This window comes from Apiotrichum porosum (assembly GCF_003942205.1).
Source record: "Apiotrichum porosum strain DSM 27194 chromosome Unknown scaffold_6, whole genome shotgun sequence".
NCBI classification, from domain to species: Eukaryota; Fungi; Basidiomycota; class Tremellomycetes; order Trichosporonales; family Trichosporonaceae; genus Apiotrichum; species Apiotrichum porosum.
The window spans coordinates 1,001,849-1,024,078 of NW_021167113.1; the positions used below are offsets into that span (position 1 = coordinate 1,001,849).

The 22,230-nt window shown below is 59.6% G+C and overlaps 11 protein-coding genes and 1 non-coding gene across 12 annotated transcripts; 8 read left to right on the forward strand and 4 right to left on the reverse strand.

The window, feature by feature from the left end:
- Positions 1 to 799: 799 nt before the first annotated feature.
- Positions 800 to 1,234, reverse strand: EHS24_008140 (uncharacterized protein; the record flags this gene model as incomplete). The annotated part of the gene is made up of 1 exon (XM_028623465.1): positions 800 to 1,234. The coding sequence occupies one exon, from the start codon at positions 1,232 to 1,234 to the stop codon at positions 800 to 802; it is 435 nt and encodes a 144-aa protein (XP_028476398.1).
- Positions 1,235 to 1,302: 68 nt separating this feature from the next.
- EHS24_008141 (uncharacterized protein) lies at positions 1,303 to 3,529 on the reverse strand (the record flags this gene model as incomplete). The annotated part of the gene is made up of 4 exons (XM_028623466.1): positions 1,303 to 1,309; positions 2,053 to 2,160; positions 2,303 to 2,503; positions 3,438 to 3,529. 4 exons carry the CDS (start codon positions 3,527 to 3,529, stop codon positions 1,303 to 1,305), a joined length of 408 nt encoding a protein of 135 aa, XP_028476399.1.
- Positions 3,530 to 5,230: 1,701 nt separating this feature from the next.
- EHS24_008142 (uncharacterized protein) lies at positions 5,231 to 6,660 on the forward strand (the record flags this gene model as incomplete). The annotated part of the gene is made up of 3 exons (XM_028623467.1): positions 5,231 to 5,554; positions 5,732 to 5,906; positions 5,960 to 6,660. The coding sequence occupies 3 exons, from the start codon at positions 5,231 to 5,233 to the stop codon at positions 6,658 to 6,660; spliced, it is 1,200 nt and encodes a 399-aa protein (XP_028476400.1).
- A 1,513-nt stretch (positions 6,661 to 8,173) lies between these two features.
- EHS24_008143 (uncharacterized protein) lies at positions 8,174 to 9,327 on the forward strand (the record flags this gene model as incomplete). The annotated part of the gene is made up of 3 exons (XM_028623468.1): positions 8,174 to 8,236; positions 8,567 to 8,727; positions 8,925 to 9,327. 3 exons carry the CDS (start codon positions 8,174 to 8,176, stop codon positions 9,325 to 9,327), a joined length of 627 nt encoding a protein of 208 aa, XP_028476401.1.
- A 1,442-nt stretch (positions 9,328 to 10,769) lies between these two features.
- On the forward strand, positions 10,770 to 11,840 carry EHS24_008144 (uncharacterized protein; the record flags this gene model as incomplete). Its single annotated transcript, XM_028623469.1, has 6 exons — positions 10,770 to 10,934; positions 10,995 to 11,079; positions 11,143 to 11,256; positions 11,342 to 11,514; positions 11,587 to 11,681; positions 11,735 to 11,840. 6 exons carry the CDS (start codon positions 10,770 to 10,772, stop codon positions 11,838 to 11,840), a joined length of 738 nt encoding a protein of 245 aa, XP_028476402.1.
- A 588-nt stretch (positions 11,841 to 12,428) lies between these two features.
- Positions 12,429 to 12,842, forward strand: EHS24_008145 (uncharacterized protein; the record flags this gene model as incomplete). Its single annotated transcript, XM_028623470.1, has 1 exon — positions 12,429 to 12,842. The coding sequence occupies one exon, from the start codon at positions 12,429 to 12,431 to the stop codon at positions 12,840 to 12,842; it is 414 nt and encodes a 137-aa protein (XP_028476403.1).
- Positions 12,843 to 13,096: 254 nt separating this feature from the next.
- On the forward strand, positions 13,097 to 14,130 carry EHS24_008146 (uncharacterized protein; the record flags this gene model as incomplete). Its single annotated transcript, XM_028623471.1, has 6 exons — positions 13,097 to 13,234; positions 13,299 to 13,377; positions 13,436 to 13,561; positions 13,618 to 13,793; positions 13,850 to 13,959; positions 14,022 to 14,130. The coding sequence occupies 6 exons, from the start codon at positions 13,097 to 13,099 to the stop codon at positions 14,128 to 14,130; spliced, it is 738 nt and encodes a 245-aa protein (XP_028476404.1).
- Positions 14,131 to 14,387: 257 nt separating this feature from the next.
- On the forward strand, positions 14,388 to 15,204 carry EHS24_008147 (uncharacterized protein; the record flags this gene model as incomplete). The annotated part of the gene is made up of 4 exons (XM_028623472.1): positions 14,388 to 14,519; positions 14,580 to 14,778; positions 14,849 to 15,027; positions 15,094 to 15,204. The coding sequence occupies 4 exons, from the start codon at positions 14,388 to 14,390 to the stop codon at positions 15,202 to 15,204; spliced, it is 621 nt and encodes a 206-aa protein (XP_028476405.1).
- Positions 15,205 to 15,980: 776 nt separating this feature from the next.
- Positions 15,981 to 16,722, forward strand: EHS24_008148 (uncharacterized protein; the record flags this gene model as incomplete). Its single annotated transcript, XM_028623473.1, has 5 exons — positions 15,981 to 15,995; positions 16,045 to 16,234; positions 16,279 to 16,454; positions 16,504 to 16,604; positions 16,665 to 16,722. 5 exons carry the CDS (start codon positions 15,981 to 15,983, stop codon positions 16,720 to 16,722), a joined length of 540 nt encoding a protein of 179 aa, XP_028476406.1.
- Positions 16,723 to 17,265: 543 nt separating this feature from the next.
- Positions 17,266 to 17,360, reverse strand: EHS24_008149. Its single transcript has one exon. It is a non-coding gene; the product is annotated as a tRNA-Ile (tRNA).
- Positions 17,361 to 17,633: 273 nt separating this feature from the next.
- EHS24_008150 (uncharacterized protein) lies at positions 17,634 to 18,828 on the reverse strand (the record flags this gene model as incomplete). Its single annotated transcript, XM_028623474.1, has 3 exons — positions 17,634 to 18,074; positions 18,122 to 18,301; positions 18,349 to 18,828. The coding sequence occupies 3 exons, from the start codon at positions 18,826 to 18,828 to the stop codon at positions 17,634 to 17,636; spliced, it is 1,101 nt and encodes a 366-aa protein (XP_028476407.1).
- A 993-nt stretch (positions 18,829 to 19,821) lies between these two features.
- On the forward strand, positions 19,822 to 21,615 carry EHS24_008151 (uncharacterized protein; the record flags this gene model as incomplete). The annotated part of the gene is made up of 4 exons (XM_028623475.1): positions 19,822 to 19,979; positions 20,033 to 20,313; positions 20,362 to 20,847; positions 20,894 to 21,615. The coding sequence occupies 4 exons, from the start codon at positions 19,822 to 19,824 to the stop codon at positions 21,613 to 21,615; spliced, it is 1,647 nt and encodes a 548-aa protein (XP_028476408.1).
- Positions 21,616 to 22,230: the final 615 nt, after the last annotated feature.

Below are 22,230 nucleotides of genomic sequence, written 5' to 3' on the forward strand. Positions count from 1 at the left end.
CATTACTGCAGTCATGTGACTCGTTTCAGAAACGACGCTTGCACAAACAAAACTATGTTTCAAGAGCAACCAATGCATCAAAGCAACCCTCATCTCGGATCAATGAATGGCACAGGATTTGGTTACGGTTCCTGTGAGCCGCCTGTCTGCAATGGTCGTCAAGAAGCAGCTCGTTCGTCACACTCTGCGCGTCGCTCGACAGGCCACAGGCCACAAGGAAGCGCAGGCATCCACCCAACTACATATTACCCCACTCTCCTGGAACCACAACCCACGGTGATACAATCACATCACCACGTATTCTACTAGCACCTATTTCAAGGGCCGGACGATCGATAGACTATACACCGAGCTGCGAGCATTCGGTTTGTTCGTATAGTAACGAGGAGTGCCGCGCGTTTCCGGAGACGGGCAAGGACGAGATGGCAGACGCGTAGCGCGCGTAGACTCTGCTTTTGCCGCCAGTGTCGGTGCCATCCTGAATGGTGAGATGCCGCTGCCATGATGCACGGGTGGCCGATACATGGTACGCCAGTGGCGGGCACCAGACAGGTGTTGCGTGCCGTCAGCCAATGCCGACAGGTATTGCCACCGTTATCATACCAGCGTCAGTTCCTGCTTCCGTATTGTCGTGAAGGGGCAACGTCAATAATAACATAAAAAAGTAATAGTCTCGTGAAAAGGGGTGAACGTCATGATCGTGATGCAACACTAGTAGGCGAAAGCCGTGGGCAGAGGTGGCGGTGTTGGTGATGGTGATGTGAGTGGGTGATGGCGACTGTCGGGCCAAATGCCACGCCTAGGCAGCAATAACGACAGCCGCGAGACCCACAGCGAGCATGCCCCACGCCACACGCTGGACACTGGCGCTCGATTTGGCCGTGTACGACGTACAAAAGCTGGCGCCGGGGTAGCCTTGATCCACCTGGCTGCTGGTGCTGTAGACGCAGTCGGTCCAGAGGTTCTGCACGATGGCGAGCGATCGGCAATCGCCGCCAGACATCGTGCCGTTGAGCATCGCGCAGCACGACTTGGTCACGGCGCTGCCGATGTCGTTGCCGTTCAGCTTGAGGGAGTACTCGCACTCGAGGAGGGTGATGGTGGAGGCTGTGGACGACGAGGCCGAGGACGTGGTGCGGGTGCTGGCGCTGGTGCTGGCCCTGACGATAGCCGTGGCCGTGTATGTTTCCGCGGACACGGAGGTGAGGGAGGTGCTGTTGGCAGAGACGGACATTACTGTGGTTCGGTGATGGTGATGATGGGGGAGGTGCCAAGCGACGAGAGAGGATCGGGGTGGCCATATTATAAGCTTACTGTCCTGGACGGCCGATCCCTTTTCCATATCCTAGGCACAAAGGGCTGTGCCGGCCGAATGCCAAGCGAATCCACCACAGTGCTGTATTAGCGCCGCTGATGCACCTGCACAGCACATGGTGCACAAAGCACTAGAGAGCTCTGGAGAAACGCCGCCGTGACGGCACCGGTACGTGCCGCGGACCGACCTTGCGGACAGCGCGAATGAGGATGTACGGGTGTTGGCGACTTACACTGGGCATTCACAACATTGTGTGGCAAGTGGGCCAGCACTCGTAACAATGACTTTATGCAAGGCAGACTTGAAGCGATGCTTCCATGCTCTTGTTGAGGGAGACCTGGAGGTGCTTTTCACCTCGAAGAATGAGCGCACCAATGGGGGCGGAGTGGTCCTTGTCCTCAACGCCGTCGCCACCTGCCAGCCCTAGCAACATTCGACGTCTCGTCAGGCTTGTTGTTTGTTACCCTTGATGCGAACCGGTTCCCGCTACGAGAAACGTCAGGTCCTGAGAGAACCACCAATGAACCACCACAAGATATTATACGTCAGTCTCTACAGCTACAATTCAGAAGATGGCAACACCGACAGCAACAATCACCACCATAGCCCCCAGCACACCGCCCAGCCCCGCCCTTCTCCCTGAACCACTCCTGCGCACATACTCATCCATGACCAGCACATCGAACCCGCCCACTGTCCCGTGCATGCACTCCGTGTCGCCCGTAGCTTTCACGTACGTCGAGACACTGACGTCGGCGCGCGGCATGGTCTGGCACGCGGCGCAGCCTTCCCACAGGAAGAGTTTGCCGAGGGGCAGTTGCCTGCCGTCTTTCCAGATCTGGATTCTGGGCGAGTGTGTCAGTGGGTGAGGACGATAATGACTGACGCCATGCGTGGGGTGTGGTGGTGGTGTGCTGGGTAACAGGGGTCGCGTATGGCCACAATGCACACAGCAGCACCCCACGCATCGATTCCGCGCCTACTCACTCTCGCCCACACAGGTTCGGCCGCTGTGCCATGTTATCCTGGTTGAGCCAGGACACGTTGAGCGCGACGACATTGTCCGTGTGCATCGACATGATGCTGTCGCCGCACGCGGCCGGGTTCTCGATGATGGGGACGGACCACAGGAGCCCACCGTTGAGCGCCGCGCATGCTGGGTGGCCGCCGAGGCTCGAGTCGTAGTAGCTGGACCGGTGTTAGTGTGTGCGGGGAGGGGGGGAGAGGGCGACGGATGTTGGATGGGATCACATGGATGGCGGCAAAGGGGAGAGAGGCGATGGACAGGCAAGGCTGGCTGCACCCCGATCGTTGTCCACGCAAGAGAGAGCAGACACGAGGGTGATCTCGGATAGCATCACTCGCGAGAGCTCGCTCAGTTTGAAGAGGTGCCGTCCGTGTCCGAGAGGACACCGGTAATGTTCGCGACACCGGACAATAAACTGCACGTGCTGGACCTAGATGATGCCATTCGGAGACGCCGCACACCTCACCGCGCCCGTGCGCGTGCGTCGATTCGGTCGCTCCGCAGATAACGCGCATTGTGGGCCGTGGGCATGCACACGCGCTCAGTCGGCAGTGGCAGTGGCAGCGGCAGCGGCAGATGAATTCTCGCGCCAAAGACAAGCGACAAAACTGGCGAGCTCTCTGTCATCTCCGCCGGCGGAGTTGCGCCACCTTCCCACGCGCCGCCGCCTTGTCCGTGCCGTGGAGGTGGACTGCACCGCCGTGGACGCCGGAGTGGGCGGGCAGAGGAGCAGCAGCATGCAGGCAAAAGACCGTCCATGTCCAACCCGAAAACAATCCAATGCCCCGAGTCCGATGGAGGCGGCACTGCGTCCACTCGACACAACACGGTGTGGCTGCGGCGCTGCGGCTTAACGGCTTGGTGGGCTTTGCGGTGGGCTGACTTGGGTTTCGGGGGCCCCCGGTGCGTCGCGTAGAGCGTTCCCGATGCCAGATCCATACCCTGTTTTGGAGGGCACAATTGGGTGTTGTGTGGTGGGCACGACGAGTCGTCTGACGACTCGCATGTTCGGTAGGAGCAGAACGGAAACGACGGAACACACCATACACAGAGCACGCGGAAACGACGGAAACACGACACACACGACACACGCACTAGGTCAAGTTGAGGTTTGTAAAGTTGTACGCCACTGCGGCCTCGCTTCCGCGGCCGAGGAGGAGGGCTGCGACGAGGGCAGGTATCAACATTGGAGAGGCCAGAGGACAATGGAAAAGGGCGGTGGAGTGTACGCGACGAGTGGGTGGGTCCCTGGACTTTGCTGCAAGGGTGGGCGGGTGGGGCGAGGGCGAGTGGGGGCCCGTACGCCGAGTCGATAGAGATGGTGTTGCTATTGCTGTTGATGTGTGCGAGCTGCGTGGATGCTTTGTGGTATTGCAAAAGAACCAGTGAGTGGAATGGATGGATGCATCACAGTGAGATCTCCGGCAACACACGAAACGCACAACGCGTTGTCAAGGGTCGGAGGATGTGTCCGTGCGATCGCATAGTGCGTTTTCACCACTCTTGGCCCGGCTCTCGCCCACCAACAGATGCACCCAGCGTATGTATCACGCATCTGTTTCTTTGGCACCCCCCGCGGGGTCCTCGAGATCCTACGTCCTGCCCCACTCTCTCCCCCTGTTGCAATGCATATGTGGGTGCGACAGAATGGGTGCGCACCAGCGTAGATCCGGCCGGTCCAACCCGAGTCAGAGGACCACCAGGGTAAAAACGGGTCAACAAGGTCAAATCTCGCATATCTGACCTTTTGCCTCGCAAAGTTCGAAATCATGCTTCAGGTCGCGACTTTTTGCGGAATGTGCGAGCTGTTGCCCTCGTCGTTGGATCGTTGGGAGGAGCTCCCGAGGCTGACGTGATTGGCGAGACAACGACCGACGTCGCTGTAGAACTCACGCACCTCGGATGATCAAGGGAAATACAAGGATGATCGAGCGGGCAGCACCGGGCCGGCAAAAACGAGGAACCGTTCCGTCCAGACGAGCCAGACGAGCGAGCTAGCGTCCACAACGACAACAAAGAAAGAAAAAATGCTGCATGCTCTACCGCACCAGGGTGGTCCGGGCGTGAGAAGAAGCAAGACGTGGGTGGCTGTCTGCTTGGACCTGGACGTGCGCGGCATCGTGCCCACAGTGTGCGTGGACCGGCGGCAGACAGCACGGGGGGAATCTGGGGTTGGCAGGAGAACAGCAGCGCCGCCAAGCAATGCGAGCAATGGCCTTGCTGCCAACGATCCAATAGCCTCCCGTCGCTCTATCTCTAGCTTCGGCAAGTTTGCAGCCACAAAGCGGTCGGGGGCCGGCCACGCACGTCATAAGCATGCAGCAGCCAATCGCTCGTGTTCGGCACCAGCAGCCGGCGGCAGTAGCCAGGGTGAGTGGGGGAGGGAGAAGGGGAGTTTCCAATTTTGCAGTTATTTCGTCTGCATGCCGCCTCGGGTATAGCCGCAAGACGCGAGCGAGCGAGCGAGCAGGAATGCTAGAGCGCACGACCAGAGGGAAAGACCCAGTGGCCAAAGTGGGGCCAGGGAGGAGCACGCCAGTGCCGCCAGAAGGTTGCTCGGCGCCCATGGACTGACGCGAGGGTCCCCTCCCCCGCATCTCTGAAAAATCGAAATAAAAAAAAAACCTGCCCGGCACCGTCCGCAGGGATCCCGGCGAGGTTACGCCGAGCACCGAGACTGCGTCTTGTAAGCACACAGAGCATTCGTGACCCCGGCCGAGTCAGCGCCAGAATCCAGACAGCCGAAGGAGAAGAAACAGAGGTGGGTGGGTATATTACCACTCGCGTTGCATTCCCACCCCATCCCCCCCCCTTCCTTGATCACCACACCCACACGTCTGCTAGTCTCTGTCCCCTCCTCTTGCCACTCACCACACTCACCCGCACCAATGCTCGCCACCGTCCCCCGTGCGGCGCCTCGTGCCGCTCGTCGCGCGCTCACCACCGCCACCGCTCTCCGCGCTCCCTTGGCACCCCCCTACGCGCATGCCAACCGCTCCGCCCTCGCTCCCCCCTACACCCACCCCTTGGCCTCGCCTGTCCGCGACGAGGACCGCCTCAAGGCCCCCTACGCGTTCAGCGTCCCTCGCAACAGCCAGACCGCCACCGGTCCCAGCTCGCGCGAGTGGGTGGCTGCCGTGTTCGACACTGCCGCCGGCCGCGAGTGGGCCATGTCGGCATGGGAGAGCGCGCTTGTTGAGCTTGCTGAGCAGGTGAGTTGGCTATGCAGAGGTCGTGTGGGCCCCATTACGATTACGGGGTGGCCACCGTCATGTCGCCACACGCCCGTGCGGTGGTGGTAGTGTGGTGGTGGTGGTGGCACCGACAGGCACACGCACACACACCTTCTGTTGACAACAACTGGCCGGAACATACCGCTGACGTTGCAGCCGGCTACCGCTCCCGAGATCCCCTTCCAGGCCCTCACTGCGGTCCTTGCCGACCCCAACATGCAGTCGCTCGTCGCGCGTACTGGCGCCGTCGTCGTGCGCGATGTCGTGCGTGACGCCCTGGCAGAGGCGTGGGCCAAGGAGTTGATTGAGGCCCGTGCCGCCCGTGGACATGGTGAGTGGCGCTTAGAATATGCGCGATCCTGCCATGCTGACTCCCCCCCGTAGCCACCTTCTACAACCAGGCCCAGGTCGATGCCCGTGCCGACCCCTCCGTTCTCTCTGCTGCTGGCCAGCTGCTCCGTGCTCTCGTTCCCGAGGTTGCCAACGCCGAGACTGCCTACGTCCGCGTCGACGCCGCCGCCGCCGGCCCCAGCTCCTCCAACTGGACCGGCAAGTCGGTCTGGGCCGTCGACAACACCACCGCCGGCTTCACCCCCGTCCACGCCCACCTCACCCTGCAGCGTACCGACGTTGCCGTCCCCACCTCGACCGCTGCGGCCACTTACGCCCTCCTCCGCCCCTTCTTCGCGCCCAAGGCATCCCGCATCTCGTTCTACCACGCCGAGGACTACCTCAACGGCAAGAACTGGCAGCTCCGCCAGTCGGCCACTGGACCTGACTATGACGCTCCCCTCGTGCACATCCGCCCTGCGGCTGTCTCGCTCGCCCCCGGCGACGTCCTGATCACGCACGCGGGCCTCAACGTCGCTGCCGCCGACACAGCCGGCCTCGTCCTCCCCGTCCACCCCTTGCCTGCCACCGAGGGCAACGCGCAGTTTGTCAAGCTCCAGCGCGCGTCGTTTGAGGCCGGCGTTCCCCCTCCCCACGCCGAGACTGCCGACTCGCCCATCGCCCTCGAGGAGGCCGGCGACGCCAGCATGATCGCGTCCTGGGGCGGCCGCCGCGCCATGGGCTACGGCTTCTAGACGCCTGCCACATGTGGTGTGCAGGTAGTGTAGGAGCAGGAGCCCTTGAACGGTGTCCTCTCTCTCCCTCTCTCTCTCTCTTCATCCCCCTCCATCCGTCCCTCTGCGATCCTTGTGGCATCTAGGCCCGACGATCGGCGGGGACGAGGAAACAAGCTTTCATCCCATCAACAGGGCGAAAAGCGCGTCGGAACCCACCCCCAGAGTCTATCAACTAGGCTTCCAACCCCCGTTTTCCACCAACCAACCAACAAAAAAAAAGCCAGCGTGCGACGACTCGTCCGCACAGAAAACCGGCTGCAAAGAGCTCCCTCCCAATGGACTCTTTGCCCCAGCGATAATATCAAGGCGTGCAGATAACGCACACCCACACCCTGCCTCGCCTTGGTCCAATAAGGATCCATTGCGCGGGCTTCAAAACAAAAACGTTTCCTTCTCTCCCTCTGTGTCTCTCTTTTCCTCGAATCCCTCGACGTCGCACGCAGGGGCTCTGGGTACCGGCCTGCGCTGGACGCTGGCAGCTGGCAGCAAAAGGAAGAGCGACAAAGGCCTGTCTCGGACAAAGCGAGCCCTCGTACCTGCGTCCTGCGTGCCTGCAACCTGGGTACGGCGGGTGTGATGGACGGCACGGCAGGGCAAGGGGGACTCCTGGGTGGCCATTGAATGAGTAGCCTCTTGTGGCCTTGCTTGTTTCGTGGTTTGGAACCAGATTTGGGTTCAATGTACTTGCCATTCCGTTGGACTGTAGATTTTTATTTTTTATTTTTTTATTGTACACAGATGCAGAACTGCAGCTCTTTCTGTCAACAAATATTGTGCATGTACAGCTTCCATGCATATATGCATGTACATGTAGGCAGGTGTATGGCATGCATGGCGTGCTGCCAGGTGCTTTGTACGCCACGGGCAGCGCTGGTGGCGGCGGCGGCGGCGTCGGGTGGGCGGAGCGTTGGAACGGGGCGGGGGGAATCACGCACACTGCACGAGTCATGCCGTTATGAACGGGTTTGTGTGTGTGTGTCGACTCGGCCGTGTGTCGTCGTTTGCAGCTTTTTCTTATTCTTCTCAACACCGTCCCCCATCTCCTCAACACAAACGCATACGTGCATACACATACACACATCTACCAAACACAGCACACGCACGCATACACGGGCGCCAACGACGACCTTGCCGGTACTCGCGACAGGAACTACCCACCCAAATCCACCACGTGAGACGGTCCGAGCGAGCCTTTTGCTAGCATTCTGCGCTTCGGAACGCCTCCCCACACCCCCCCACCTTTTGCCATCCACCCGGCCGGCCACGCCTTTCGTCCCTTTCATCCCGCCTCTTGGCTTCCTGGGCAAATCTTGACATCACCCACATCGCCATCACCTTGCACACCCACCCCCCACCCCACCCACCCCTTCTCCCTCTCGCTGGCAACAACGTCTAGCGCTGAGCCGTTCCCCTTCCCCCCCTTTTTCTCCTTATCATCACCACCACCCTCGTTTCGATAACACCATAGCGGATGGGTCTGTTCGACTTCCTCCCCTGCTGCGGCCGGCGGTCTGTCGAGGACAAGGACGATGAGGTGAGTTTTTGGTCTAGTTGACGAGGTGGAGACGCGGGGCCCGTGGGACCGGGAGCGTCGGACCACGGACTCTCGACGGCGGAGCAAACCACGGAGCGGCCCCCGGGGTTGCTTTGCCGGTGCGGCGGACAGCGACGGAAAACGCCTGTCCAGCATGCTCGACGCCTGCGCCTGCGCCGGCGCCGGCGCCGCAACCAGCCTTCCTGCACACCTATTGTCTGGCGCCTACGCTCCCCCACTGCCCCCTCCCCACGCCGTGTCCCGGGAGTTCACTGCGCCGAACACCACACGACAGCACCTCTCATGAGCTCCAGCTGACCCCCCACACAGCCGACTGACACGGACCCGCTGCTCGCCCCCGTGCGCCGGGGCGCTGAGAGCATCACGTCGCAGGAAGGCTACGGCGCCGTGTCAATGTCGGCGAGCGATTCCGGCGGGCTGAGCGGTGCCCAGCGTGCGCGCATTGCCGAGATTGGTCGTGAGGTTGGCAAGTGAGTACCGATAGCAGCTGTACGCCCTGTCGTCTGACCCGGGGACGGTCTTGGTCTGGTCGCTGTCTCGATGTGGTGCGGTGCCCCTCTGTCACAAGAGCAAGGGTGTGTGAACCCATGTTCCTCGCGCCAGATCTCAAGTCAGACAGTTCCCCTGGCCCGTCTACTTTCAGTCTTCACGTGCTAACGTCGCCCAGCCACATGCTGCCCATCAACCAGGCTTCGCGCGCAGCAACCACGTCGCCGTCCGCACGCGTCCCGTCCACCAGCGGCGGTGTCCGTCCCCCATCGCCAGACTCGACCTCTTCCCCGTCGCGCCCTACGACCCCGTCCCCGGCCCACGGCGACGGCGAGTACGGCAGCGGCTCCGGCGTCCTGTCGCCGCCTGAGGACGACGCCGAGTCGAGCTCACGACACAACCGCAGCGGCGCAGCCACCCCTGCCGACGGTGCCAGCGCGGCCGTGGACGCCGACGGCGTCGTCCACAAGACGCTCTTCCACGGCTCCAACCCCAACAACCGCGGAAGCCACGGCAAGGGCTCGCGCGGCAAGAAGGGCGGACGCGGGCGTGGTCGCGGGCGCAGCAAGAAGATGAAGTGAGCGTGCGTCGCGAGGGAGGCGAGGGAGCGGGAGGCATGAGATGTGGAGTGGAGCGAGAGCGAGGAGGGAAACGAAGAGGACGGGCGGAACACCTTGCACCACAACACGACCATCATCCGCGCACCACCAGGAATCCTAGAACCACAAACCCCAACCACGACCTATCCCCCCCTCCCCCAGAACCCTACACGCGGGCATAACTGTACCAGGCTGGAGCCTTCAACGGCCTCGAGCCGCACCGCACACCACTTCACCGCATCATCACCAGCACCAGAACCACATGGACGAAACCCCTACGAAAGAAAATAAACCCCCCAATCAAGAAAAAACAAGAAGAAAAGGAAACGCAAAGGACACAAACAAAAAACACACAACACCACCCACTGCGCCGTGCGCACCCCGTGTCCCCATCTGCACCCCACACACATCAACCACAGTTGTATCACATTTTTTCCGGGGGACTGTCCCCAGCTCAGCTCATGGCCGTTATCGCAGCACCGGGCCATTGTCTCTTGTCTCTCTCTTTTCTTTTCTTTTATTGCATGCAGGCTTGTGCTGCACGAGGCGAGGAGCGCAGCGACGACCCCAACTGACGGGTTGGACTGATACCACGTTGTCTACGGTCAAACATCGACAGTACGTGCGCCACAACAACACAACATAACAACGGCTGCTGGGCTGTGCTGTCCGGTGTGTGGCGGCCATCATTCATCACCATCTGGCCATCTGCCTGCCTCCCGCCCGTTGTCCTCAACAGCCAGCAGGGTGCGTCCCACGGGGTTCCGGGTAGAATGGGTCACATGAGAGGCATACACACGTTGGCGTGTGGTGCTGTGTGCTGTGTGCTGTGCTGGGTCGTGAGTGGCGTTTGTTGGCTGGCGTGACGGGAGCTCGTGGCTCATGCGCCTCGCGTTTGGGCGGCGTCCGGCGTCGTGCTTGGCTCTTAGCCCATAGGCCCCAGCCTTGCAGTGGTGATTCTAGCGGCAACCCCCAGCGCCGAGTGTGTGCACCGCTATGCAGACACGGCCATTGTTATGCTCAGTGCTCCCTTGACTCGTTCGAGCAGCGCAGAGTTGCATGCTAAATGACTAAATGATTCATTTGTATCCGGCCTTAATGCAAACCGCGTCATAATACCGGGGTTTCCTAATGGCCCCTAATCACCACAGGCACACCGGTGTCTACCCTGTGCCACCCCGCGGCTGGCGCAACGCGCTATTGTTACCCGCCGCACGCGCCGTCCATCCCCCAGTTAGGCCAGTATGCGCAGCACGCCCCAGGTGCGCCAGGTGCGCGTGCCAGTGCGCGCTCGTTGACTTTTGTTGGTTGCCGTGTTTACCTTTTTCCTACAATAATACAGCCCCCCAGCACACCGGACCATGCCGTCGCTCAGTCTCAATGAACCCGCACGGCGCTACTACACACCACGACCACTCGCCACGATGATGGGCAACGACGACTTTGCCGTCCCCGACTTGCCACCCCTGCAGCCCGTATCGCGCGCAAAGGGCAGGCTCGGCCTGTTCGCCGACATGGTCGCGACACAACCCACCGTCTTGCTCTTGGATTTCTGGATGAAATGGCACAAGGCAAGTGGCCAAGTGGCCGTGGCCGTTGCACGGGCGCACGGCGTATGGTTGCACGGCTGCTGACCTTTTTCCTCACAGGCGCCGTTCGTCATTAGCACCATGGCCGGCGTGCCCGTGCTCCAATGTCGGGGATACAGGGGCGAGCACTGGACCAAAAAGAGAGGTGAGCCTTGATCTGGATGTCGCGGTCGTGCATGAGCGGCCTGCGGACTGACGACCGTGGTAGCGATTCACGACACGAAAGGGAACCGCCTCTTCCGCCTATCAGCCAAGACAACAGACGGGTGCAGGTATACCGGACGCGACGGCGAGGACAAGGAGCTGTTCAGGCTATACGGCAGTACGTTTTGGTCCCCGTGTACCACCGACGTGGCCACTGCACTGCACTCCGCCGCTGCTGACCACATTGTCTTCTCCGCGTGCAGACAGCACATCAGCACTCCAGGTCGAGTTTGTCGACAAGTTCTCTCTCCGGCCGGCGATTCTCCACATTCAAGGCGGGCACGCGCGCAAAGTCGTCAACATTACGTGTGACGGGCAAGTGGTGGCGCGCACGCGCCGGTGGGATGGGCACGACAAGACGTATGGGCGGACAACGGTGAGTTTGAGACGCGTTGCGAGCGCCAGGTTCGCAGTCTACCAGTTCGTGCACACCGAGCTCACATCACAGTACCGACTCGAGGTCGCGCAGGGTGTCGATATCGCGCTCCTGGCGGCAATCGCCATCTGCCTCGACGAGCAGGAAAAGGCCACCAGGTCGTCTGGGTGGGTACCCACATACGAGATGCAGTGCGTGTGGGAGCGCTGACGGCCAACAGGTCATATGACGCCGCCAGCGGCGGTGCCACGTCTTCAGGCGGGGGTGCATTCCGCGACCCTGTGCATGTCGATCCGAGTGGTGGAGTTGTTACCGAGGGGAGGTGAGATGAGTTTGGGGACCACATCCAACCCTAGTTTTTTTTTGTATAATGTGCTGCTTTGATGTTGGCATTCATGTTGGATCCGTCTGGGGAAGTAGCATAGCTGACGAGTGTACTGCCAAAATGTGTCTCCATTAGCAATCCGCCCCGACGAGGCGGACGACCCACCGAGGACGTCGTGAGGACATGTTCCGGGCAAGGAACGCGTGCGAGCCACTGTCGCCTGCCGCCAAGACACCGGCAGGTGGAGGTGGTGCGAGAGAGCCTCGAGTTGGGACCTTGTGCATGTGGTGGATATGTTCGGTCGATTCGCCGGATATCAGGACACCTGGATCCACGAGCAACGGCCTCCACATGGCCACATGGTGTCTTTTCAGATTTGAGTCGAAGGCATCGAGGGGCCAGCAACACCTTCCCAGTCGGCAATCGTCGGCAAGGTGCGCAACCAATCGTGGTGGGCACAAACAGGCTGGTCGGTCACAGCCGATGTATCGGCCCAACACACACCATCCATCGGCATTCTCACTTGAACTCTGTCTCTTTATATAACCATCGACACACCCACCTCACCCCCACCATCACAACACCCACCATGCGCTCCATCTTCCACCTCGCCTTCCACGTCCGCGACCTCGCCGCCTCGCGCGCCTTCTACAAGGGCGTGCTCGGGTGCAAGGAGGGCCGCTCGACCGAGACCTGGGTCGACTTTGACTTTTTCGGCCACCAGATCTCCCTGCACCTTGGCGAGCCCTTCAAGACCACCAACACCGGCAAGGTCGGCGACCACATGGTGCCCATGCCTCACCTGGGCGCCGTCCTCGAGTACCCCGACTGGCGCGCGCTCGCCGACCGCCTCGAGGCGGCCAAGACAGAATTTGTCATGGAGCCCCAGGTGCGCTTCGAGGGCCAGCCCGGCCAGCAGTGGACCATGTTCTTCCGCGACCCCTCGGGCAACCCCATCGAGATCAAGGGCTTCACCAGCCTCGATACCGTCTACGACGCTTAAAATCGGCGACACAACATGCCGGTGGCCTGTGGGATGCGTGATGCGTCCCAACGGCCCGATTCCGGCGCCGCGCACCGGCCCTTCACACTCCACCAGCGCCGAGCGCCACCAGATTCGTCTGGCTGGTGGTACCTATAGAACGACCCATTGTCTTGGCAAAGCAGTGCGGCCTGATGTATCAAGTACACAACGAGCTGCACCTTCCTGTTTGTGACACTTACTCTCACCTCACCACCCACATATTCACCACCACGATGGGCAACCTCGAGTCTCTGCCACCACGACGACCCCCGCTGGCACCAAGGCCCGAGGGGCTGGGCGTGTATGAGGACATGCTCGCCTCGGGAGAGGGTACGGTCGTGGTCCTGGACCGATACATGCAGTGGCAGAAGGTGAGCAGCACAGCGCGGGTGACGTTGTCGTCTGTCGTCTGGGCAAACGCTGATGGAATCCCAGGACGCCGTGCTTTTGCACACCGTGACTGGTGTGCCCGTGATCCAGTGCCTCGGGTACGACACTTGGAACAAGAAGAAGGGTACGACACACACGTCGACACGTCGCAGCGATAAGAACATGGACTGACCCGCCGACAGTGATCCTCGACCACGAGGGCAACCGCCTGTTCCGTATCGACAGCGCGCCCATGCTCAGCGGAGGAACCAAGTACTTTGGCGTAGACACGAGCGAGAACGAGCTGTTCTGCCTGTACTCCAAGGGCGGTACGTCCGAGCCCGAGCCCCCCCCAGACGCGCACTTCTGCTGACGCCATCTGCAGCACTCACGCCCGGGTACGCGGTCGAGTTTGTGGACCACTTTACCGGCGTCAACCGCAAGATTGACGTCGAGGGCAACTATACCAAAAACGTCATCACCCTGTCGAGCCGCGGCGCGCCCATCGGTCGCATCGTGCGCTCGTGGATGCGCATGGAGATGGGGTACGGCCCTGGAACGGTGAGTCCGGGCGGACAGTGGCAGCGGATGACCTGCGGGTGCTCACACGCCTGCAGTACTGGCTCGAAGTGGCCGAGGGCGTCGACATTGCGCTGCTGGCGGCAATCAGCATCTGCCTCGACGAGATGGCCAAGGCGTCCAAATTCAACGGCCGAAACCAGTCTGTGTGAGTGGTACCGTGGTACCGTGGGGCGAAGTGGGACTTCTCAGGCGGACTGACATTCACAGGGTGAACAACAACAATAATTTTGCGTTCCAGATGGCCATGAACGCGGGACCGGCAGGATTGGGGCCTGGCGGCGTACCGGGAGGTAATGCGGCGGGTGGCATGTTCTGAGTGGAAGCTGGGCAGTTGTAGATATGTTAGATGGAACAGACATGGCTAGTCTGGCTTTGGTCGTGTCCGTGCCGTGACGCTGCGCAACTGGGGGGAACAGGCACCATCGTCCGGCATCCCATGCTCTATCTTCATGGCACCTTATCGGTCCGCGGCTTTGGTAAAGCAGTGCAGAAGCATCCGCACGAGCCACCACTTCTGCTCCCAGTAGTCTCATGCATTGTGATGTTACCCATTACCTCACACACACGGCAACCATGGGCAACACCGAGTCATACGAAACACTGCGTCCACTGGCGCCCGTCACAGGGGGGTTTGGCCTGTATCCCGAGATGCTTGCAGGCGCTCCGACGACCTTGATCCTTGATGCGAACATGCAGTGGACGAAGGTGGGTGGCGAGCCCCCAGACCCGAGAACACCGAGGACAAGCGTGTGCTGACGCTGTAAGGTCCCATTCATCATATACACCACCACCGGCGTCCCCGTCATGCAGTGTGTAGGCTACGACTTTTGGAACAAGAAGCTGGTGATGCTCGACGCTGAGGGGAACCATCTCTTCCGGCTGAAAACAAAGGCCTTCTCGTCAGCGAGGTACATTGGCCAGGACGCCGGCGAGAACGAGCTCTTCCGGCTATGCTCCCCAGGCCGTAAGTCGCGCAGCCCCCCTGTGGGGGGGCACACGAGTTTGCGCCTCCGTGCATGCTTAACGCGATTTAGCCTTTACCCCGGGCTGGGACATTCAGCTGAGCGACGTGTTTTCCGGCCGCGAGCAGACCCTCTTCATCGACGGCTCGCACACGGCCAAGGTGGCAGACTGCGTTTTCAACGGTTCTCCCATAGCGCGCGTCCATCGCCGTGCGCGGCCAGGACAGGACAAGCCGTACGGGCGTGGCACTGTGGGTAATTGAGGGTGACCGGCCCGGCAGGTGAAGGGTTGATCGCGTGCTGACGGCGCGGCCCAGTACTGGCTCGAAATCGCACCGGGCGTCGACATGGCGCTGCTCGCAGCCATTTGTATCTGCTCGGACGAGATTGCCAAGGCGGCCCGGAGGAACAGTCGCAACGCATCGTGAGTGGGAATCATGGAAGAGCAGGCTCATGTCTAGAATGTCACTGGGCGGGGCAGGAGGTGGCAGCAACATGGGATTTGGGGCTGGTGGGGGTGGTGGGGGTGGCGGAGGTGGCGGCATGTGTTGAGAGGAGGGAGCTGGGAGTGACTGTTGGCGCACATACTGCAGCGGTATAAGCTGTGCAGAAATCAAAGTTTGTTGTTGTAGTGAGGGCCCGAAAACATCGATCGGGCAGTTTACTTGCCGATGGCATGCCGTTGAAGAACCCACCCAGCGTTCATCTTTCGACACATTCACACCGCCACACATCGCTATGCATCGCAAGACAGGTCCTCACATGCTTCCCCCGCTTCTTTTCCAAATGCTATAGCTGAAAGGTCACCCCCTGGTGTCCTTGTGTTGACAGGGAGTCGAGTTGTGAACGACGTCATGGGCACCGCCATGTGCCTTGGCGTTGTGAACGGCCATTTAGCGCGACACATATAACCAACTCGCCGATCATCTCGCGGCTTCTTTCTCTCTCTCCTCTCTCTCCTCTCTCCTCTCTCTCTCTCTCTCTCTCCTCTCTCTCTCTTTGTCTCTTTCTCGCCGCAGCGTCTCGCACAGGTTGTCACCGCTCACCACTCCACTTGACATCAATACACTCACGTCCACATGGGTTCCCAAGTGCCAAACGTCGAATCCGACCAACGACCCCCACTCCAATCCCCCAAGGGCCCCGCCGGCCTCTTCCCCGCCCACCTTGCCAAGGGCAACACGGTCCTCGTGCTCAAGGCCCTATGTCCTGGAAGAAGGTAAGGTCAGCTGGCAGGAGACCGTGAGAATGCAGCTGACATGTCCCAGACGCCATTTGTGATCACGACCACGGACAAGACGCCAATCCTCCAGTGTGTCGGGCACGACATGTTCAACAAGAAGCAAGTCATCCTTGACGGTCAGGGTAACCACCTCGTGCGGCTCAACAGCAAGGCGTTGCCCTACATTGCCGAGGACGCGGGTGGGAACGAACTCGTCCGACTGAGCAATGCGGGTCGTAAGTGGTCGGCTGGCGCTGTTGTTTGTCTGCTGACATTGGAGGCATTACCCCCAAGTTACAACCTACCTACCTCGACCACTTCACCGGTCTCCGCACGGAGCTGTCCCTTGTGGGACCTCTCTCAGGCGACGTCCTGGACATCGTGGCCGGTGACAAGCCGATTGCACGGTATAGGAAGAAGTGGGATGGTCGCGACACGGTACATGGTGCCGCAACGGTAAGCTCCGCTGCCGAATCTCATTCGGTCCAGTTGACGCACGCTGCAGACCTGGCTCGAAGTCGCGCAAGATGTCGACATTGTGCTCATGGCAGTGATCTGCATCTCTATCGACGAGTTCAGGGAGGCACAGCGGAAAGCGAGGAACAAGTGAGTCGTCGGGTGTGGGGGAATGTGCCGCAGTTATTGTGCTGACGATGAAAGGATCAGTCATGAAAGCGGGCCGGGACGACTAGGTACCCTCACCAAGTCCTCGATGACGTTTTGAGCTTGAGACTCTAGTGAAGGGGACGATTCCGACAACCTGGAGCTGTCCCGGTATAGTTCTGGTGTAGCTTGTATCTATACAGCATACTGTTGCCGTGAAAGGAGGCCCGCTGCGCAATCTCGGATATTGGCTGCGTTCAAGAATCGAAAGCGTCCGCGTAACTGACCAGATTGACCAGCTCCAGGCCTGCTGGCGTCGCAACCGGTGTAGGCGTAGGGGGCGACGTCTTCCTTTGGCGCGAGTAGCTGCAGTCCGAGTTGACGTGCAGCAGCATGGCATACACCCGTCACTGCACTAGCAGTGAGAGCAAGGGCCGCCTCAGAAGCTCAGAAGCGACTGGATATGTAGTGATCGCTCCAGAAAGGGGACAGACAGCACACTGAGGGTCAAGAGTGTGGCGATTTACCTCTAGGCCAATCCACCGCCACTCCAACCCGCGACCACACGTTTGGCCCACTCCAACACTTCCAACAGCCACCCGTATGCCTCCAGACCAGCCAGAGCATGCATAGGCCTCTCTGGGGCCCAAAACAGCAAAAGATATGACCACTGACAGGATCGAACTGCCGACCTCCGCATAGACTAGTAACCAAGGCTGGGTATTAGTACGATGCTCTAACCAGCTGAGCTAAGCGGCCGATTACGTCAGCAGTTATGCATGTGCAGCTGTAAGTTGACGCTGCAGGTGTTGCTCGACGTCCTGTGCATCTTTTGGAGATGACACAGGTCGCGGTAGGACCGTGGGTGGATGGTATTTGAGAAAGTTTCGACGGAGATGGCTGTCTGTCATGTTGTCGTGACTGACGCACCGTTTTGGTAATGTTTCAAACCTGGTGCATCACTGCCACTCGATACAACTGCTATGTCTCTCCATGCCATTGCTATTACAACGTCTACATATTGTGCCCCTCTCACTGTTGACCCTCGACAGCCTCCTTGGCCTTCTCGAGAGCCTGACGACGGGTGAGGGATGCGGGGTCTAAGTAAGGCCGCTCGCCGAGCGAGATCGAGCGCGTGCCCTGGCGGTGGCCGTCATCCAGGTCCGCCGTGGCGGCATGGAAGGTGCAGCGGTTATCCCAGATGGCGAGCGAGTCCTTCTCCCAGCGGAACCGGACCTGGAGGTCGTGGTTGCTCGAGACATGGTCAAAGAGGAAGTTGAGCAGGTTGGCCGACTCGCCGGGAGTAAGCTCGACAATGTGCTTGGTAAAGTTGCGGTTCACAAAGAGACCCTTCCAGCCGGTGATGGGGTGAGTACGAACCACGGGGTGGATAGCCTCAAGCGACTGGCCAATGTTCCCAGGGGCGCCACGGGGCTCGCGGACGGGCACGCCGACCTGTTCAGCGAAGCGAAGCTGTTCTTGTCAGCCTCGTCACTGTCGAAGTGCTTCGGGGAACTCACGAAACCGTCGCCCTGGTGCATGGCGGTCAGGCCCTCGAGGAACTTCTGCATGGTGGGCGAGAGACGGTCAAAAGCCTCGTAAGCCGATGCCCAGAGAGTGTCGCCACCGACCTCGGGGAGGGTACGGATCTGGAGAGTGGCATAGTCTGAAGGGATGGCCTCGTAGGTAATGTCCGAGTGCTGCTCGTGTCAGCCCAGTATGTAGAGACTTCACAGGCAGTACTCACCCACTCGTCCTTGCCTAGACGGCGGTCAAGGATCCCAAAGCCCTTGCGCTGGAACGCCTTGCCAAATACGAAGCGGTTCGAGATGAGAGCAATCTCGTCACCCTCAACCTGGTCGGGGAGGGTGAGGGGGTGGACGTGGAGTCCGGAGTCGGCGGGCTTGCCACCCTGCACGCCGAGAGCCTGGACGAGCTCGACCTGCTCTTTGGTCGAGATGACGGCATTGCGGAAGAACACCACGCCGCGCTCAGAAACCAGACGGCCCAGACCCTTGATGCGCCGGTCGTTGCCGAGGATGTCCCGGATACCAATGGCGGGGCGCTCGTCGGTCGTGACAGCGCGAAACTCGGTACCAATGGAAGGAGTGCAGTCAAAGTGGCTGAACGAGCGAATGTCGAAAGCCTCTTCAACGGGAGTTTCGGCAGCGACAGTCTTGAGCTGCTCAACGACCTTGGGAGGAGAAGAAACTGCGACGGGAGCCATTGTGGAGACGAGTGTGTGTTCGCGGAGGTGGCGGTAGTTCAACAGGGGGTACTTGTGGAAAGACCTTTCTCTCCTCCCGTGACCTCACTCTTCATATACTCACTGCCAAGATCATGGCGCTGCGCATTTCGGCTTCGCCCGACCACGTCGGCACACTTACATTGTTGTGCGACAATTGCACACGGCCCAACAACTGGAATTCCATCGTCTGGGATTCTTTGGTCACGAGATCTGATGTTCTTCGCTAGCGGTCAGAATGGTGGGCCAACGGATCGGCCAACGCCGCCGACTGCCCTCCTCAAGGATTATCGTGCGGAATTGGCCACCGCGCAGACTCAATCTTCCTTGATTAACAGGTATCGATGTTGTGCTTTCCCAGAACGATGTCGCAACATCAGCTGACATGATATCTCGGGTGCTGATCGGGCCGAAAATCACCGAACAGCTCGGCGAGCTCGCCGAACGTTTGTGACTTCCTTCGCGGGGGCCCTTCAACTCCTGTGGTGCTCCTCGTGGTTCGTGATCAGTGTTGTGTACTGATCAGCATGCTTCGGGAACTTGGGTACATGGAAAGTGGGCACTTCTGGTTTGGAAACATGTTTTGTGGGGACTGAGTGGGAACAAGACGCTTGACATTCGTGTTTCTGAGCGGTGTGGCAGTCCAGATGATTCGTCGTGGCTCGATCCGCCATCCTGGTTCAATCAACATCGGTCGGCCCCACCAACCCACCAACCCCGCAACACACATGCTTACCCTGTCTTCGAAGGGGGGCGTACGCCGCATGTACAACTTCCGAGTAATTGGTCCACCCGTTGGCAACGATGGAAGACGACATGTTACGTGCAGAGGTTCGAGGAGACCGCGGAAAACAAAGTCGGCAAAAGTTGGCGCCTCGTTGACCGACGTGAACGCTGGGATGGCTTGAACTTGGGCTATTAAAGGCACTGTCTCCCGCGCCAAGAGGTGATCCCCATCGACTGCAAGTACCCACCATGACTGCACCGCACAGTATTGTAGACACGACTGGTCTGGCGGCCGTAACCGACGACCACCGTTCCGAGACCAGCGACGAGGAGAAGGGTGACAAGCACTCGGAGATTGTCCAGACTCTTGCCCACAGCGGTGAATCGGAGGAGGACGTCCTGACCAAGTGAGTGGCTCTATCCTATCCAAAAGCTAGACCCGACACTGACCACAACAAAGGTACTATGCACCCCCCGACTCTTACGAAGGCAAGCACCGTTGGGACCCCAAGGCCAAGTGGACAGCCGATGAAGAGCGGAAGGTCCGGCGCAAGCTGGACTTACGCATCACCTTTTTGATGTGCATCTGCTTTGCCGCCATGAACCTTGATCGCTACAACCTCGGAAATGCCCTTTCGGACAACCTTCTCAATGACCTTAACATGACCACTGCCGACTACAACATCGGCAACACCATCTTCTATTCTTGTTTCCTCGTCGCCGAACTCCCGTCCCAGATGAGTAAGTGCTGCGCTCTGGTTTGGCAGGTGCATTGCTGACCCGCTACAGTCGGCAAGAAGCTCGGCACCGATCGCTGGATTCCCATCCAAATCTTGCTCTGGTCGACGATTGCCATTGCGCAAATCGGCCTCAGCGGCAAGACGAGCTTCTACATTCTTCGCGCTCTGCTGGGTCTCTTTGAGGGTGGCTTCATTGCCGACTCCATCCTGTACCTCTCCTACTGGTTCACGGCGGCCGAATTGACAACTCGTCTCACCTTCTTCTGGGTCTCCATGTCCCTCTCTTCGGTTGTTGGTTCCCTCATGGCTGCCGGCATTCTTCAACTCCGTCACCACACTTCTCTGCCGGGTTGGAAATGGTTGTTCATGATTGAGGGTGTTCTCACCTGGCTTGTTGGTCTCTTCTGCTTTTTCTACATGCCCGCATCGGCTACCCAGACCAAGGGCATCATCTCCCGCAAGCCTTGGTTCACGGAGCGCGAGGAAACCATCATTGTCAACAAGATTCTGCGTGATGACCCTACCAAATCGAGCAGTAAGTCTGGCAGCTTTTGCTTTTAGGTTCCTAAGCTGACATCCAGTGCACAACCGTGAGGGTATCTCACTCAAGGAACTCTGGAAGTCGCTTTGCGACTACGACCTCTGGCCAGTTTACGCAATTGGCGGTTTCATTTTCATCACCTCGACGACTGTCACCGCCTACCTCACTCTTACGATCAAGAGTCTCAACTTTACCACCTTCCAGACCAACCTTCTCACCATCCCCTCCACCATCATGCTTCTGTGCGGCAACTTGGCCCTTTGCGCTCTGTCCAGGATCTTCAAAGAGCACCTTATGGTTGCTTCCCTCGCCCCCTGGTGGTGGATCATCTTCCTCACTGCCCTGGTCAACATTCCCGACGACGCCAGCCGCTGGCTCCGCTGGGCCCTGACCACTTGCATTGTCGGATACCCGTACCCCAACCCCATCCTGGTCTCCATGACGTCCATGAACGCTGGTTCGGTTCGCACTCGCACAGTCGCTGCGTCGCTCTACAACATGTTCGTCCAAGCCGCCACCCTGATCGGTTCCAACATCTACCAGCCTGGAGACGCTCCATACTACCACAAGGGCAACAAGGCCCTTATTGGCATTGTCTGCTGGGTCCTCGTTCTCTTCTGGTTTGCAAAGGGGTGGTACATCTTCCGCAACAAGCAAAAGGCCAAGGTATGGGACGCCATGACCACCGAACAAAAGGAAGTCTACCTGGCAACCACGACGGACGAGGGGAACAAGCGTCTCGACTACCGCTTCCAGCACTGAGTGGAGAGATTATGCAAGCGGGTTTGTGGGCACTGGTGTTGGATTGTACATATGACGAAGGGATTGCAATACGGGTCGGAGAACGCCACTGTTCTGGCCGGGTTTTAAACGTATTAAATAAAAATGTATAGTCGACTACGATGAAGCTCTGTCCCTGTTCTCGTTCTTGTGGCACTTCTAGCCCCTTCGAAGCATTATTGGGGAGTTTTCTCTTAGGATCAGAAGGCTATTAGCGGCTGGTGGGTCGGTGTAGCGGCGCCATGTTGTGTGATGTCGATTTGGGAATGGAATTGTGATGAAAATGAACGGGCATGTAGTTTCCTTCACCAAGGGTCTGTCAAATGACCCGCAGGCACCTGGGCCCGGTTGTCTAGTATCCCGTAGTCAGCTCAGGCGGTGGTGTCTTCCCCACCCGCCACCCCGGCCCCGTGGAGGCCTCGCCTGCCCCACACGCACATGGGGGCTAACATGCGAACATCCCACACGGCGGTCCTTACAATCCCGGGCCGAGTCACCGGGTGGGCACCGAGAACACGCGTAGGCGCGTACGTCATTCGACTGACAGCCCGGTACCAGGTAGTAGAAGGGGAGTAGCTCTGCATACACGTTCTCCCA